Genomic DNA, 16,004 nt, shown 5'->3' on the forward strand with positions numbered 1-16,004 from the left:
TCTGCAGCTGCCCGCACCCCATGTCTTCCACAGGTCTGGGGCTCTCCTCCCGGACCCCGGCTGTGAGCACGTCCGAGTCGAGTGCAGGCACGGGGACCAGCACCCCGTCCACGCCCACCACCACCAGCCAGAGCCGCCTCATCGCCTCGTCCCCCACCCTCATCTCAGGGATCACCAGCCCCCCCCTCCTGGACTCCATCAAGACAATCCAGGGCCATGGCCTGCTTGGCCCCCCCAAGTCCGAGCGCGGCCGCAAAAAGATCAAGGCGGAGAACCCAGGGGGGCCGCCCGTCCTCGTAGTCCCCTACCCCATCCTGGCCTCGGGCGAGACTGCCAAGGAGGGCAAGACATACAGGTGGGGGTCTTGGTGGGAGGGGGTCCACATGGGCGTGGGGTGGAGGCTCACACCAAGGGCTGCCCTAGGAGCCCAGCAGCTGGGGCTGGAAAGAGGGACTGCAGAGGCTGAGGGTAGGGGCCAGGTCTAGAGGAGCGGGGTCTCCTGGTGAGCCCCACCCGCAGCCCATTCACAGGCAGGCTGGGGCTATCCCGCCATGCATATGCGGGGTTGCCAGAGGCCAACCTCACCACAACCTGGTGTCGTGGGAGTCCTGTTCTTCCTCCCTTCAAGCTCTCGACCCTCAAGTTGGAATCATCTGGGGAGCACTCAGAAAATGCCAATCCCAGGGCAGCACCTCCAGAAATTTTGATATAATTGGTTAGAGGGCGGACATGCAGAGCTCCCCAGATGATTGCTTGAAAGCTCCCCAGATGATTCTGATGTGCAGCTGGGAGGAGGACTTCTTACTCTCAAAGTTAGGTCATGTGGCCCTGGGCACACCTTCCCAGGATTGCCAGGCCTGTCTTCCCTGGGAAATGGAAACCGTTTCCCCCACTGCTGGGAATGGGCCCCTGGGGGAAGAGCCTCTGCCTCCAGATTGGAGGGTGTCCAGGCTGGGAGCCTGTACCCCTGGGCTCCTCACAAGGAAGCTCTGTGCCCAGATGCAAGGTCTGGGTGCTGTGGAAGGTGCCCTGAGCAGTATACTGGCAGAGGGCAGGGGCGGGGCGGGGGTGGTGGCGGTGGCCGTCTTCCCAGGTGTGAACGTGCCTCTTACCCCACAGGTGTAAGGTGTGCCCGCTGACCTTTTTCACCAAGTCTGAGATGCAAATTCACTCCAAGTCACACACCGAGGCCAAGCCCCACAAGTGCCCGCACTGCTCCAAGTCCTTTGCCAACGCCTCCTACCTGGCCCAGCACCTGCGCATCCACCTGGGCGTCAAGCCCTACCACTGCTCCTACTGTGATAAGTCCTTCCGACAGCTCTCCCACCTCCAGCAGCACACCAGGTGAGTGGGCCGCCTGGTGCTGCACCCCCTGCAGCCGATTCCAGCTCAGCACCTGCGCCGGGTGCATGGACCTGGTGCAGGAGGGGCAAGGACCTTCTCTAGGTGCCCACTGCCCCGAGGGTCAAGACCAAACTCCTTTACTTGGCATTTGAAGCCTTTGGTGATATGACCTCTGTGGACCTCACGGGCTTCTGCTGTCACTACTATGCCACCCTTCCCACTGTGTCTCACCTGCTATGTCCTTTGCCTGAAACACCCTCCCCCATCTTTATCCTTTTTCTCTGGCCTCTCCTAGCCATCTCTCAGCCCAGCCTCCCCACGCCCCGACAGGCCCTACGCATCCCCATCACGGTAGCGCGATAGGCTGTCTTGTCCTTGCCGGCTTCTTTTCCCAACTTCCAAATATATTGATGGCTCTTGAAGGCAAGGGCTTGGTCCCGTCCATCCCCATATCCCCAGTGTGTGGCACGTAATAAGCACCTGGGCATTTGTTTAATATTTGTGGAATAAATAGAACTATCTTTTATAGGTCATGTGATTCATCCATTTGACAAGTATTTGCAGAGCCTCTACCATAAGACAGACATGATTCTAGGTTCTGGGAGCGCAGCAATGAACAAAACAGACAAAACTCCCTGTCCTTATAGGCGTACAGTCTAGTCGAGCATGTCAGAGAGAGATTCAGAAATACAAATGCTTTCAGGAAAGACAAGTTTTTGCAGGGGAGTACAGACATCAGAAAGACTGACTATCCACCCGCCAAATAAAAACACCATAGGTGTTTAGAGAAACAAACCAAAGGTTACCAAGATTGCAGTTCATCTCTTCAGAGGGGAAGAAACACAGAGGTTTTCTCTCCCCTGGTGATAGCATCTGTGAGCATTGCTATGCGTTGGCCGCTATCTGCTTTGTAAAAGTCAGGGGTAATGTTTTTGTGTGGAGCTTGTAACTTGCAGGAAGTGCTCAAATGTTGTCTCTTTTGAGGACTGATGCTAGACAGAGAGACCCTAGTTTTTATTTTTAGGTTAAACTGTTGTTCTTTTTGTGATTTATTCATACGCATCCATTGCCTTTGTGTGCTTTATCGCGGGGCACAGAGTGCTTTGTCTGTTCCTTGGACTCGGAGGCATAATGTGTAGGTTTGATGGTAGGAAACACATGGCAGAGTGTCAGTAGGACAAGGCATCCGTGGTTTCTCCCGGTCCTGCGCCTCCTGAGGCATAAGGATCTGACCACAGAACTTTCTCTCCGCAGGTTTCTGATTTTTTGTCATTACTTTGATTATTTTTTAAAGTTTGGCCAGTTTTCTGGACACAGGCATGTGTAACGAGGTATTGATGAAGAAAGAAAGTCCTGCTGGTTAGAGCATACAATACTAAGGTTTGAGAGCTAACTTCCGTCAGATTTCACAAAACCCCTGGGTCCTCCTTTTACTCTGTGTGTGAAAAAATTCCTCATGATATTATTTAAGATCAGTAACCTGGAAGGATCCAGTTCACCTGTTGGGTTGTGCCTGTACAGCCTGTGATGGAAAGGGTACCTTGTTTTTGGAGACCCCCCCGCCCAACCCAGTGCGTTGGCGTTTCGGGCTGGCAGGAGTAACTTCATGTGTCACCTTGAAGGCTGGGGTTCCATAAGCCAGGGAGCAGATCTGGTCCAGTTTCCTGGAGCCTTAGGGAGCCCACATTCCCACATGTGAAGGACAGTCCTTGTGTTTTACTATCAGGCTTATAGTAATCTAATACTATAATGAAATGAAATTTGTCTTCAAATGTGACATTTCTGGCATGGTGGTGGTTACAAATTTGATTTACCCAACTATATCCTGTTGGGAAGGAGGACAGATTCTTACTGGCCCTATTTACCAAACTAATGGTCACGAAGAGCAAATGGTCTCAAATTGTTGGCAGTTGGTCGGAGCAGGGTTTTTTTTTTTTTTTAATATTTATTTATTTTTGAGAGAGAGAAGGAGACAGAGTGTGAGTGGGGGAAAGGCAGAGAGAGAGGGAGACACAGAATCCAAAGCAGGCTCCAGGTTCTGAGCTATCTGCACAGAGCCCGACGTGGGGCCCGAACTCAAAAACCGTGAGATCGTGACCCGAGCTGAAGTCGGTCGTTTAACTGACTGGGCCACCCAGACACCCCGGTCTGAGTATTTTATTCCTTGTTCAAAGATAGCTTAAATTGAGGATTAGAGGTAGATCAAAGAAGAAATGGGTTTTCTCATATGCCCTTTAGGAAATAGAAATTAACCCCAACTAAATCACTTTCATTCCGTCCAAAGTCATAATTCCTGTTCTGCTGATCTCGGGTGGTTAGTCTGCTTTGCCAACTTGCCTGCTTCTGGAGTGAAGACTCTGGGACCCTGGCTTGGCCTCACACAGTGTCTGCTCGAGGTGATGGTGTCCGTTTGGAAGCTGTGCCCCTTCATCTGTTCTCTGGAGCATAAAGAACTAAGTGCGTGTGCTGTAGTCCTCTACTGAGCCCGTAATCTCTTGATGTCTTCTTCAGAAGACTCAACTTCAGACCTGAAGCAGAGGTCTTTTGGCAGGTGTGAGGGGGACATCAGATCTGTTGCTGAGACCAAATGACTCTGGTCCATTTATTGCAACAATCAACAATGTCAGAGTGGAGGAGAGTGTAGTCTTTTATTACGATATATTGCATGATCAATATTTAAGATTAAGAACAGATTTTAGGCAGCAAGGGCATCGACCCATCTTCAGACTCTTTTATCTCATAAGACGTGTTGTAACTGTCACTAATTGGTAAGTGTAGTTAGTTAAATGTAGAACAAAATCTTTTTTTTTTTTTTAATTCAAGTTGTTAACATACAGTGGAGTATTGTTTTCAGGATTAGAACCTAGTGATTCGTCACTTACATATAACACCTAGTGCTCATAAGGACATGTCTTTTTGATTTTTATTGTACGTGAAAATAAGTTACTGTTTTTTGGTCTGCATTTTAAAAAGTGCCCAAATGTATATATTTATATTATATAGCATATATAATTCTGTATGATATACTATGTAATTGTATAAGTTCATATTATCACACATATAAAATGAATATAAGTGTATAATACATTTTCTGTATGTATATACACACATAAAATATAAAATTAATGCAGGGAGATTGGCCATCTCTTTTTTTGATTTGCCAGCTGCCTTACACTAGTATCTTCATAGGACAGCCCTCGCTCTAGTGTTTGGCTAATTAAAAATACAGAAAATACAAAATGCTCAATCATTTGGAGCATGCCCTCTTTTAGTAAAGCAAAGAAGGAACTCTTTGGTGTTGCCTGGTGGCCATCTGGAAAGTCCAAGAGCGTTTGGGTGTAAAAGATACTTTGATAACATTATTCTGATTGGGGGCCTGGATTCGAGAAGGCTAGGGCACAAGGTGGGCAGCCTAGGTAAGGTATGAGCATTGGTTTGGTAGTAATGGGGCACCTGGGTGGCTCAGTCGGTTGAGCGTCTGACTTCAGCTCAGGTCATGATCTCTCAGTCTGTGAGTTCGAGCCCCGGTTCGGGCTCTGTGCTGATAGCTCAGAGCCTGGAGCCTGCTTCGGATTCTGTGTCTCCCTCTCTCTCTGCTCCTCCCCTGCTCACGCTCTGTCTCTCCCTCTCAAAAATAAATAAACATTCAAAAACCAATTTTTTTTAAATGGGGCGCCTGAATGGCTCAGTAGGTTGGGCGTCTGACTTCGGCTCAGGTCATGATCTCACGGTTTGTGATTTGGAGCCCTGCATCAGGCTCTTTGCTGACAGCTCAGAGCCTGGAGCCTGCTTCGGATTCTGTGTCTCCCTCTCTCTCTGCCCCTCCCCCACTCATGCTTTGTCTGTCTCTCTCTCAAAAATAAACTTAAAAAAAAAAAAAAAGAAACACAGTAGCAAGTAGTGATAATTAGGAGGAATCCTAGTTTTTTCAGAAGTAAACCTTTGTTTTAAAATACTCATCAAGACTGTGACCAAAAAAGCAACAAAAATTTCACAGGCCTTTGAAGGAGGGGATTTTGCTGATGTTCCTCATCCAGGGATTGCTCTCCATTCCCAAGGACACACATTTTTTTTTTCCTCGAGTGATTTGAGTGCATAATGGTGGGAAACCAAACAAGCAATAGAAGAGGGTCCTATTAACATTAGAGACAAATTGTTAGTCATTAGACAGTGACACATATAATTAAACCGATGTGTCCTCACCCAGTGACAAAGAGGTGGGTGTCCCGAATACAAGTTCCAGAATCCGTTAGACAAACAAACAAACAAAAAGCTAAACACAAAGAAGCAACCAGATTCCAGGTTCCTTGTTTCCTGCCGTTCCACAGAGACTCTTTCCTGCTTTTTGCCCCTCCGTAGAAAACCAGACAGTCAAGGCACATAATCAAATCCATCTTCCAAGGGTGATGCCAGTAATGAGGGGAATAAAAGAAGGTCACATCCAAGGCTGAACCAGCCCTGGTTACGTAATAGAAATAGAGTTAGAAACAGGTTGAGCAAGATGACTCTGGTTATGGAGAAAGATGTGCCTGGAAGCATTCTGGGGGGCAACGTGGTTTCGATGTGCTGAAGCACTTTGGTGGGGCTTTCCTCCGTGAAAGGAAGACAAAACAAGTAAGGAAACGCAGGTAGCTGGCAGAGTGTTCCAGAAGTCCAGAGTTCAGGGGTGGCCCCGTAAATAATAAAAACCACATGTATTTCAAAAGAAAGTCAGCAGAACTTTGCAGAGAGTCTGGTCAGCATAGAAAAATGGCATCTGTCACACCTGTGACAGCAGTTAGCACGAGTGTGAGGTCATGTACCTGCAGCCTTACAAGGCAAAAGTCGGGGATCGCACCCGTTTTGTGAGTGGGTAGGTGAGGTCTAGGAAGAGGCTCGAGTGACCGGATGTGTTTATCTATTCAGGCTGCAGACCGGTTTGCATTTGTTTTCTCAACTATGTGACGTTTGTGTGCGTGTGCCGGGGTAGGCGTACTGGTGGCAGGGGTAGGCGTCATTCCGTTTTTCTCGAGTCTGATGATCGTAACGGTAGTCAAATTCTACCCACAACTAGCCTGTGTCCAGGACGCCCGTGTGCCTGGCCCCGAGGCGGGTGTTTCCATACGAAGTCCTCCTGTAGTGTGAAGCTGTGTTTCTAAAGAAGAGGTAGCGAATCTGAAAAGTGGCACGGAGAGTGAGTCATCTCAAGGAAGGTTAACTTGGGCTGACCCTACCGTTGTGTTAGTTCCAAAGCATTCACCCGGCTGAAGTCGTTCAGTGTAATTTATTACCTGGGAAATAAAAGAAAAAATGAGAACTGATGAATTGTCCATAATTTTATTTAAACATTGAATAAATTCTCCTTCTTGGTTTGTATAACCTGTTTATCTTAAATAGGAAGTATCTCATGAACACCCTTCGAAGAAGTCACTGAATCCTTATGGTCATTACAATCCGTATTATTATCGCCATTTTCGGACTGAGGAAACTGGGTTGAGGGAGGCAAAGTCACTTGCCCAAGGTCACTGTGCTACGAGGAGGCAGAAGTGAGATTTGAGCCCAGATCCCCCAGGAGCCCGTGCGTCACAGGGAGGAAGGGGCTGCGGAAGAAGCTCCTATGGGTGGAGGTGCCAGCTACCGCAGGGCGAGTCTTCGGGGCCCCAGGGTGGGGGGCTGTGGCGGTCCAGGGGCACTGATTTCAGTTCGGCCCCCCTGCGCTGCCTGTGGTCCGCACATGTGAGCGCATGTGGGTAGCGGGCTGGGTGCTCCCCTACAGAGAAGATGCCCTGTGGAGACAGGAGTCTGATGTTGGAACTGAGCAGGGGTGGAGTCGGGGGAGGTGTTCCCGGCAGGGGCGGCAGCATGAGCACAGGCTCAGAGGCTTGCTCGGGGGGTGGGGGGGGGGGGGGGGGGCGGTGTCTTCATGTGCGTAGCTCACTGGAAAGTTGGAAAGACTCCCTTCCAGGGAGAGCAGTGGTGGAGGGGGAGGCTTTAGAAACCAAGGCCTTGAATGCTGGGTCACAGGGTTTGGACTCTGTCCTGGAAAAGGGGGAGACAGTGGAGGTCGCCAGGCAGGGCCATGACGAGGTCAGATCCCTGCGCTGCTGCTGTGGCGGAGGCCAGGAGGGGAGAGGCTGCTGCTGGGAGTCCAGGGAGGAGGCCAGGCAGCTGTGGTACTGGGACTGGGAGGCCACAGGGGGCTTTCTGTCTCCAGAGGGCTTGGCTGGGGCCCTGAGGAAGGACCTTTGGAGGGTGCAGTCAGTCAACAAATACTTGCATCCTATATCTGAGGATGGACGTCATTGGCTATGTTGAGCATATTACTGTTGCCAGTGACCGACATCAGAGAGAAAACCCTCTTTGATTCAGTCCCTGCCTATGTACAGGGTCCTCTTGGCTGGGCCCTGGGGTGATGCTGGTGAACAAGCCCAGGGGAGTCCTTGTCCTCAGGAGGCAGCCCAGGAAACAGTGACTAGGCAGTGACAAAATACACATTGCTTGGGGGTGGGCTGCTGGGCCCAGGCCTGCTGTGGGGGCTCAGGGAAGGCCGCCCAATCGGGGGCTTTTACGCTGAGAACAGGAGTGTGGGTTTTCACCGGGTATTAGCTGGGGAAGAGTGTGCCCGGAAGAGGGGGCAGCCTGGATAAAGGGAGGAGCTTGGAGTCTAGTGGGGTCGGGGAGGCTGGTGGGGCCAGAGGCTGGGGGCAGGGGAGAGCAGCGGTGGGAGGCAAGGACTCTGGGGTGAGCCCTGGAGGGGTTAAGACAAAATCAGCACATGCCCTGGGGTCCCTTAGTCCCCTCTACCACCTGACCCCAACTGAATGAATTCCCCAGCCCTGGAGGGGGTGAGGGGAGGATGGAACGGAGGGGTTGTGTCAGTCCAGATGGCCATTAAGGTCCTTCCATTGTGGGGACAGGGTGCCATGGTTGGAATGATGTTTCCAGATACATGACATCCAGAAATGTGCAGGTAGAATGGGGTTCTCAAAATCAGGCCAACCCAGCTCCACTTGGCAGGTTTCTGTGCAGCCTGTGAGCTGGCTCTGGCCTTGGCATCTGAGACTGGGCCCTGTGCTTGCCCTCCTCCCTGTTGCATAGAGGAGATGGTGGGCGGGGTGTGGCCCCTGTACTGAGGTTGCATCCGGATCACAGGTTTGGTGGGCAGAATCATTAGTCAGACAAGGTTGCCGGGTGAGAAATGGATCTTGGACCAGGATGCAGGGTGCATAGGAGCAGGGAGGTGAGGCCAGAGCACACGATGAAGGGCCTTGAATGACACACTAAGGAGTCTGGACTCTTACCGTGTTCACGGTGGGCAGCCAATGTCTTCCTGATGGCGGGGAATGTTGTTTATTCAAGCCTATCCAGCATGGGGCCTGCTGGGACAGGGACCTTAGTTTGATGAGTTTGTTGATGGGCAGAGCAAGCCGCCTCGGTGAGGTGGCCTGGGGCATTAGGGACACCGTGTGACCAGGGCTGGGTTCTCCCTTCCCTTGATGCTTGGTGGCAAATTAGGCAAACAGCGTTCAGGACGGCCAGCATTTCACGGCCCACCTACTTGGCGGAGAGGATTTGCCAGAACAGGTGACTGAAGACAAGCTCAGGCTGATCGCGGAGGGCTTGCACGGAAGATGGGGCTCTGGGGCATCTGTGCACCTGTCTGGGCCCACCTCCGTCCTCACCTGGGCCCCCTGGGCTGTCAGGCAGGCACGAGCAGCATCACTGACCTGAACAGAAAATCCAGCCGTCCACCTTTGAGTCATCACTCTGGAGTCACCTGCTCAGTGAGGCCCACCCTGACCTCGTGGTTTAAAACTGAATCCCCACCCCCCGGCATCCGTGCTCCGCCCCCCCCCCGCCCCACCTTATTCTCTGTCTTCTCACAGCACTTATTACCTTCTATGTGGGATTTACTTACTTATTTCATGTTTGTTTTTTGTTTCCATGAGGCAGTGGTTTTCTGTCTGTTTTGTTCATTCTAAGTACCAAGCGTGGTGCCTGGCACAGGGCTACCCAGCGTAATGAATGTTGAGTGAATGAATGAATGAATGAATGAATGATGGTAATACTGGCAAGTGTTGACTGAGTGCGGACTTTGTGCCAACACTTGGCCAAACCCCTTAACACGTATTATCTAACATAATCTTCACAAAGTGACGTGAGGTCATATTTTTATGCTCATTTTGCAGATGAGGAAACCGAGGCTCAGTGATTTTTCCCAGGGTCGCCCAGCTAGTAGCTGGTGCAGCCAGGATGAGAACCCAGGAGTGGGAGGGGACAGAGGGCTCACAGGAAGGACAGAGAGGGCTGAACTGCCGGGCCTCCCCGTCCTGCATTCTCTCAGTAGCTGGGGTGACCAGGTAGCCATCCCAGACATGAATCTGATGTGGGGACAGGGCAGGGGACAGAAGTTGGGAGCCAGTCAGAGACATTTCCTTCTGAAGGCAAGAGGCAGAGTGGACAGGCACGTTCCTGGCAAAGCTGTGGATCTGTGTTCTTTCAGTGGTGGTCTGTAGGTGGGTTTTTAAGAAGAGAGGGGCAGAAAGCAGTCAACTCGGGCCCCTGAGGCTGGGAGGCTGGGCCGGGTGTCTTGAGTGGGCGCTGGCGGTGAGCGGGGTTCAGCAGGGAGCTGTGGGGAGCAGGAGGGCTCTGGTTACAGACCGGCAATGGGAGGCCAGAGAAGGAAGGAGAAGGGGGTACCTGTGAAGTCCCTGGCCCTTGCCTGGGGCTCTCTGGGGAGTGTATGGAGTGGAGATACGGCGGCTTGGGAGTCAGATATATGGTGCAGGCCATCCAAGGGCCTGGGGGGCCGGAGCCGGCCCACGGTATCTGTCAGGGACTCCACCTCACTGCCCATTGCAGAATCCACACAGGCGACAGACCCTACAAGTGCCCACATCCTGGCTGCGAAAAGGCTTTCACTCAGCTCTCCAACCTCCAGGTGAGTGCCCGCCTGCCCCTTGCCTGCCTGGCCCCCTGCAAAGGGAGCCCAAGCCGGGGTGGGGCTGGGGGGAGCCCCGGCTGGCCCCTGACCCCTCTGTGCTCCCCACAGTCTCACCAGCGCCAGCACAACAAGGACAAGCCCTACAAGTGTCCCAACTGCTACCGGGCCTACTCGGACTCCGCGTCCCTGCAGATCCACCTCTCCGCCCACGCCATCAAGCACGCCAAGGCCTACTGCTGCAGCATGTGCGGGCGGGCCTACACCTCGGTGAGTGCCTGGGGTCCTCGGGGGACCTCTTCCTCTCCCGTGGCCTCAGCCATCTTGATTCTCCCCACTTTGCAGACAAGGAAACTGAGGCCCAGAGAGGGGAAGTGACTCCCCGAGATCACGATGAGTGGCAGAGCCAGGGTTTCGGCTCCCCAGTTCTGTTTCTGGCTGCCCTGGGCCGAGCCTCCAGCCTCTTGGCGGCCTGTAGCCGCCTGGTTTCCTCCAGGCCCCGGAACACTGAAGGCAGTGGTGGGGGGCCAGGCACCCTGCTCTCCAGAGCCAGAGCCGGGGAAGGGCCTTCCCCGCTGGGCAAGCTACAACCCCCATCGTGGCCACAAGAGGGCGCAGTGGCTCGGCCCAGAGCTTCCTCATCTCAGGAAAGGCCTGAGCAGTACCAGAAAGGTCATCTCATCCGACCCTCTGTCCCTGGGTGGGAATTTCCCTAAGCAAGGGCCTTTCAGCAAGAAGAGGGAGGCTGGGCAAATCACCTGAGTGTGTGTGCGTCTCCAGCTAATCAGATATTCTGGTTAATAGACCCCCATGCAAATCCAGACAGAGATCACTGAGCCTCAATTTCCTCATCTGTAAAATGACGAGGTAACAGTTCTCAACTCACAGGGCTGTTGGCCAGCAGAGCCAGTGCCTAATAAACATCCGCTAATACAATGATTTATTCTCTCAGTGTTTACTGAACAGTTGTGCCAGGCTATTTGGAGTCAGGATGAATCAAACAGACATATTCTCTGCCCCCAGGGAGATTGGACTCTACTGCTGGAGACAGATATTAAACAAGTAACCAACAAATAAATATGGAATGACAAATTATGGTAATTGCTGTAAGCAGGGTTTCTCGTCCTCGGTGCATGTTAACATTTGGGCAGGGTACCTTTGTGCTCGGGGACTGTTTCGTGCATTGTAGGATGTTAGATACATCCTTGGCCTCTGTGCACTAGCTGTCCCTCCCCAGGCTGTGACAACCCAAAATGCCAGACGTTGCCAAATGTCCTGGGGCAGGCGGTGAAGTCACCTCTGCCTGAGAACCACTGGTCTGAAGGAAACATAGGTTGATAAAGCAGCAGGGAGGCTAGAACGGAATTGAGAAAGGGACGTAGGTCTGGGTAGGTCAGGGGAGAGGGTAACATTTCAATGAAGCCTTGAAGGGTAAGGAGGGTGAGAAACTTCGAAGCAGGAGCACACCCTGAGGTGGAACAAGCCTGGCAGGTTCCAGGAACTGAAAGAGGATTAGGTCACACGGGGCTGTGGGGCCTTGTTAGGGAGTTTGGATATTTGCCAGGTAGAATGGGAAGCCACTGGGGGGAGGGGACTGTCCGGGAGGATATTTTTGAGAGGTCACTGACTGGAGGGGGCACACGGCGGGTGGTGAGGAGTATGGCAGGTGCCAGCCAGGCCTGTGGTTGCTGAGCACTGGGTTCATGACACTGCTCCCTCCCTGGAGTTCAAAGGGCAGAGGAGAGTTGAAAGACAGAGGGCAGAACCTGCAGGGAAAGGGCCCCAAGGGGAGAGGCAGGGCACCCCAGAGACCTAGGAGCCCCACTCAGCCGGCTGACCGTCAGCTGGTGTCGGCCTCAAGTTCTGGACACCCACCTCCTCACATCTGCTCCCAGGGGAGGGACCACAGGCGTCCATGAGTGAGATTCTAGATGGAGTCTGTCTGAATTCTGGAGGCAGCGGGGGTGTCCCAGCTCACCTGTCTTGCGGTGACTGGACTCTCTAGAACTGGGCCTGACTGGACTCTCTAGAACAAGAATAATTACCTTTATTTTAAATTTATTTTTAAGTAAAGTATAGTTGGCATGATATTTTTTTAAGTAGGCTCCATGCCCAATGTGGGGCTTGAACTCGGGACCCTGAGATCAAGAGTCACATGCTTTACTGTCTGGGCTAGTCAGGTACCCTGACATCTTTTTTTTTTTTAATGTTTATTTTATTTTATATTTTTGAGAGCGAGAGAGAGCGCGCGTGTGAGAGGGCACATGCAAGCGAGCAGGGGAGGGGCAGAGACAGAGAGAGAGAGAGAGAGGGAGAGGGAGAGAGAGAGAGAATCCTTAGCAGGCTCCGTGCTGTCAGCACAGAGCCTGACTCGGGGCTCAAATTCATGAAGTGTGAGATCACGACCTGAGCCGAGATCAAGAGTTGGACGCTTAACCGACTGAGCCACCCAGGCGCCCCAGTGACATACCTTTAAAAAAAAAAAACAAAAAACATTTTAATGGATTGAATTTTAAACTACTTTAATACATAAAAGAAATATTTTAGAAGAGTGAACCCCCACGTTCCCATTAGCCCCCAGAACCATCAACCAATCTTGGCTCATCCATATCCCTATTTTCTGTCCCTATAATGTCTCTGTAGACATTATGTTGTTTCATCTGAAAATTTTCACTCTGTCTCTAAACAGGAGGACTCCTCTTTTTTAACATGTCCACGGTATCTTTACAATTTCCTTAAGTCCTTGGTACCATCAGCTACCCGGTCAGCGTTCACATTTTCTGTCTCCTGAATTAGGCCAGCATTTTGTTTACTTCCAATTTGATTTTGTAATCAAGATCCAAGGAAGATCCCTACATTGTACCCTGTCAATATATCTTTTAGTCTGTTGATCCCCACCCTGTGCCCCTGCCCCCACCCGGGTCGTTTTTTTCTTTGCAGTGTATTCACTGAAGAGTAGTTTCCTAGTTTGCGTGCTGCTGAGGCTTTCCCTCTGGTGGTGTTGATAGCCTGTTGCCACCACATTTGAGGGCTTCCTCTACATGACTGATTCTGAGCAAGGTGATGTTTGAGACTGGGGGACTCTGTCCTGTGGGGCGAGTGGTGGCTCACCAGGTATTCCCACTTCCTTCCACCTGAGTGTGAGGGCCTCCGGGCCTGCAGGTGAGCCCGCGGGTCCCCTCACGCGCCCAGTTGTGGGTGCCTCAGGTCAGACTCAGCAGAGCCATGGGGACAGTCAGGGGACGAGCCGAGCATGCCCAGTTTGTGCTTCCCCAAGTCACCGGTCCTATCAGGTCCGGCTTCTTCCCAAGGGAGGATTGCATGGGGGGGGTGGGGTGGCAGAGGCTGGGGCTCCCACCACCGCCTGGAATCCAGAGTAGAGACTGGGGGAGGAACAGTCCCCTTGACCCTTACCGCGTGCTGGGAGCTCTATCTGCCATAGCGACCCTTTGAGGTGGTTCCTTCAAGAGGAGGCTTGGACATACGAGATGACGTATCTGAGGTTCCACTGCTACGAGGTGGCAGGACCCAGCTCAGACCAAGGCCTCCTGCTTTTCCCTTGCTGGAGCACCGGCCAGATGGGGGCGGCTGTGCTCGATCCCCCAGGCAGGCTGAGGTGCAGCCAGTTGGCCTGGCCCTCAGGAGGTCCAGGTGGGCACTTCTGAGGGACGAGCCTGGTGCGTGCCAGCTCTTCAGCTGGCATGCTGTGGGCTCACAGTCTGGTAAACGGGCCAGCACCCACACGTGGCGGCAGTGCAGCATCATCGCTAGAACCGATGCTCACTGCCCACCTGATGGCCTAGAGCCGGGCTGCTCGCCACCAGCTGGCCCACCTACCACGGAGCCCTCCCGTGGCCACTTGTGGGAACTGCAGCCTCCCCTGCGTGTCTTGCCGAGGGTTGCATGTTCTGAATCTCACCCCTGCCCACAGGAGACCTACCTGATGAAGCACATGTCCAAACACACGGTGGTGGAGCACCTGGTGAGCCATCACTCGCCCCAGAGGACGGAGTCCCCCGGCATCCCGGTGCGAATTTCCCTCATCTGAGCCGACCCAAGGCGCCGCCCCACCCTGCCCACTGGCAGACACAGACCCAGGCAGCACCAGGCCCCAGCTTCCTCCAGGGGCCCTCCAGGAACAGCCGAGCTCTCTCATGACCTTCCTGACCTTCCAGAAAGCCTGGGCTGCAGAAGCCCTGCCCGGTCCAGCTCCGGGGGCGGCCAGGCCAACTGCAAGATTCTGGACTGTTTTGGTGGCATCCAAAGACGATCTCAGAGCACTTTGAACCTCTCTGTTGGGTTTCTTTTTGTTCCCCACCCTCCACTTGCTTCACTGTTTTTGTTTTTAAGTTTGTTTTGGAAATAACAAAAAAGATATTTATTGGCCAAGAAGTTGGTGCTGCTAAGACCGAGAAATGAAAAGAATCGGACAGATGGACACAGAGAACCAGAGGGCAGCGTGGGACCTTCTCTTGCCACAGCCTCAGGTCTTGAGGGAAGGCTCAGGCCTGGGTTTCTGGACTGCAAAGGGGACCCCCCCCCCCCGCCAGGTGGGAGGGGACAGGAAGCATCTGGAGTGAGCCACTCACCCCTAGGTGCCCAGCTCCAACCTCTCGGGCTACACCCTGGGCATTACTGAGCAGAGGGATGAGGCAGCTCCTGGGGCTGCCCGGGCTTCAGGAGGCAAAACAGGAGAGGGGCTGGGAGATCCACAGGACCAAAGGGTGCAGCGTTGGGCTGGGCTGGGCACAGGCCCAGGGAAATGGGGTGAGGGTGGGCTGGGTAAGACCTGGCCCTCCACTGCCCTGAAGACCACCCCAGTCTACCTCGGTGCTGGCCAGGAAACCTATTGGCTACCTCTCCCACCATCCCAGACTGTGGGCAGGGGGGTGGGGAGGGAGTGGGCCTAGGCTTAGGACCCCCCCTCCAGAATTTCCTCCAGATGGGGCAGTGCCCAGGGAGGGGTTATGTGTCTTCCCTGTCATGAAGGGGGGAATCCCCAGTCCAGGCCCTAGGCCCCTCGGCAGGGAAGGGATCCTCGGGGAGGAGGGTCCCAGGAGCAGACCCTGCCCTCAGCCCCCACAGACATACCCCGATCTGAAAGCCATGCGTGTCCATGTATATAGGAACTATGTACAGAGCCCGGAGAAGCCCCCCTTCATCCCCCGGGGAAAAAAAAAAAAACTAGACAGAAACTCATCTATATATTCTGTATCTGGAGTTCCGTTTTGAATATTAACTGTGTTATTTTTATACACTTTTTAAGCCTTAACTCGCCATTGATTTACCAGTTTAACGTTTCCTGGGGTTTTTTTTCCCATGGGGTTCTCTGCCCCAGCCCCCACCCCTTTGTTTGACTTGCGTCGTCGGATACTCAGTATTGTAGCTTTTTGTCCGCATGTTACTACCCTGTAAATACGCTGTTATACATACTGTTAACACCCCATTTGCTTTTTTCTATGGGACCTCCAGGCCACCATATCTAGAACTAGTTACCTTATTAAAAAAGAGAAAACAGTCTGTCGGCTTCTCAGTCTGCATCTTGGTGGCAGGGAGGTGAGGGCAGGTGCCCCTCAATGCTTCAGGAAACAGGTTTGCATTCTATTTAAGAGAAGGGGTGGGGAGCAAAATAAAAATCCAGTGTGGGGGAAGACACTACATGGGGCGAGAGACCAAGAATCCCAAACCCTCTGCTCTTTGTATTTCTCTGTTGTGAAGAATAAACTGTACCTGCACCTGG

General features: G+C 52.7%; 1 protein-coding gene across 5 annotated transcripts in view; it reads left to right on the top strand.

Annotated features, from left to right (window-relative positions):
- The window catches only part of ZNF362 (zinc finger protein 362), a 40,454-nt gene extending 24,450 nt beyond the window's left edge, over positions 1-16,004 (top strand). For all 5 annotated transcript variants that reach the window (XM_053210983.1, XM_053210986.1, XM_053210990.1 and 2 more), the window contains 5 exons: positions 34-355; positions 1,120-1,344; positions 10,186-10,264; positions 10,376-10,534; positions 14,196-16,004. In XM_053210983.1, coding sequence (XP_053066958.1) covers positions 34-355; positions 1,120-1,344; positions 10,186-10,264; positions 10,376-10,534; positions 14,196-14,312 — 902 coding nt within the window. In that variant the 3' untranslated portion in view covers positions 14,313-16,004. The remainder of the gene's footprint in view (positions 1-33; positions 356-1,119; positions 1,345-10,185; positions 10,265-10,375; positions 10,535-14,195) is intronic.

This window comes from Acinonyx jubatus, chromosome C1, assembly GCF_027475565.1.
Source record: "Acinonyx jubatus isolate Ajub_Pintada_27869175 chromosome C1, VMU_Ajub_asm_v1.0, whole genome shotgun sequence".
Classification (NCBI taxonomy): domain Eukaryota; kingdom Metazoa; phylum Chordata; class Mammalia; order Carnivora; family Felidae; genus Acinonyx; species Acinonyx jubatus.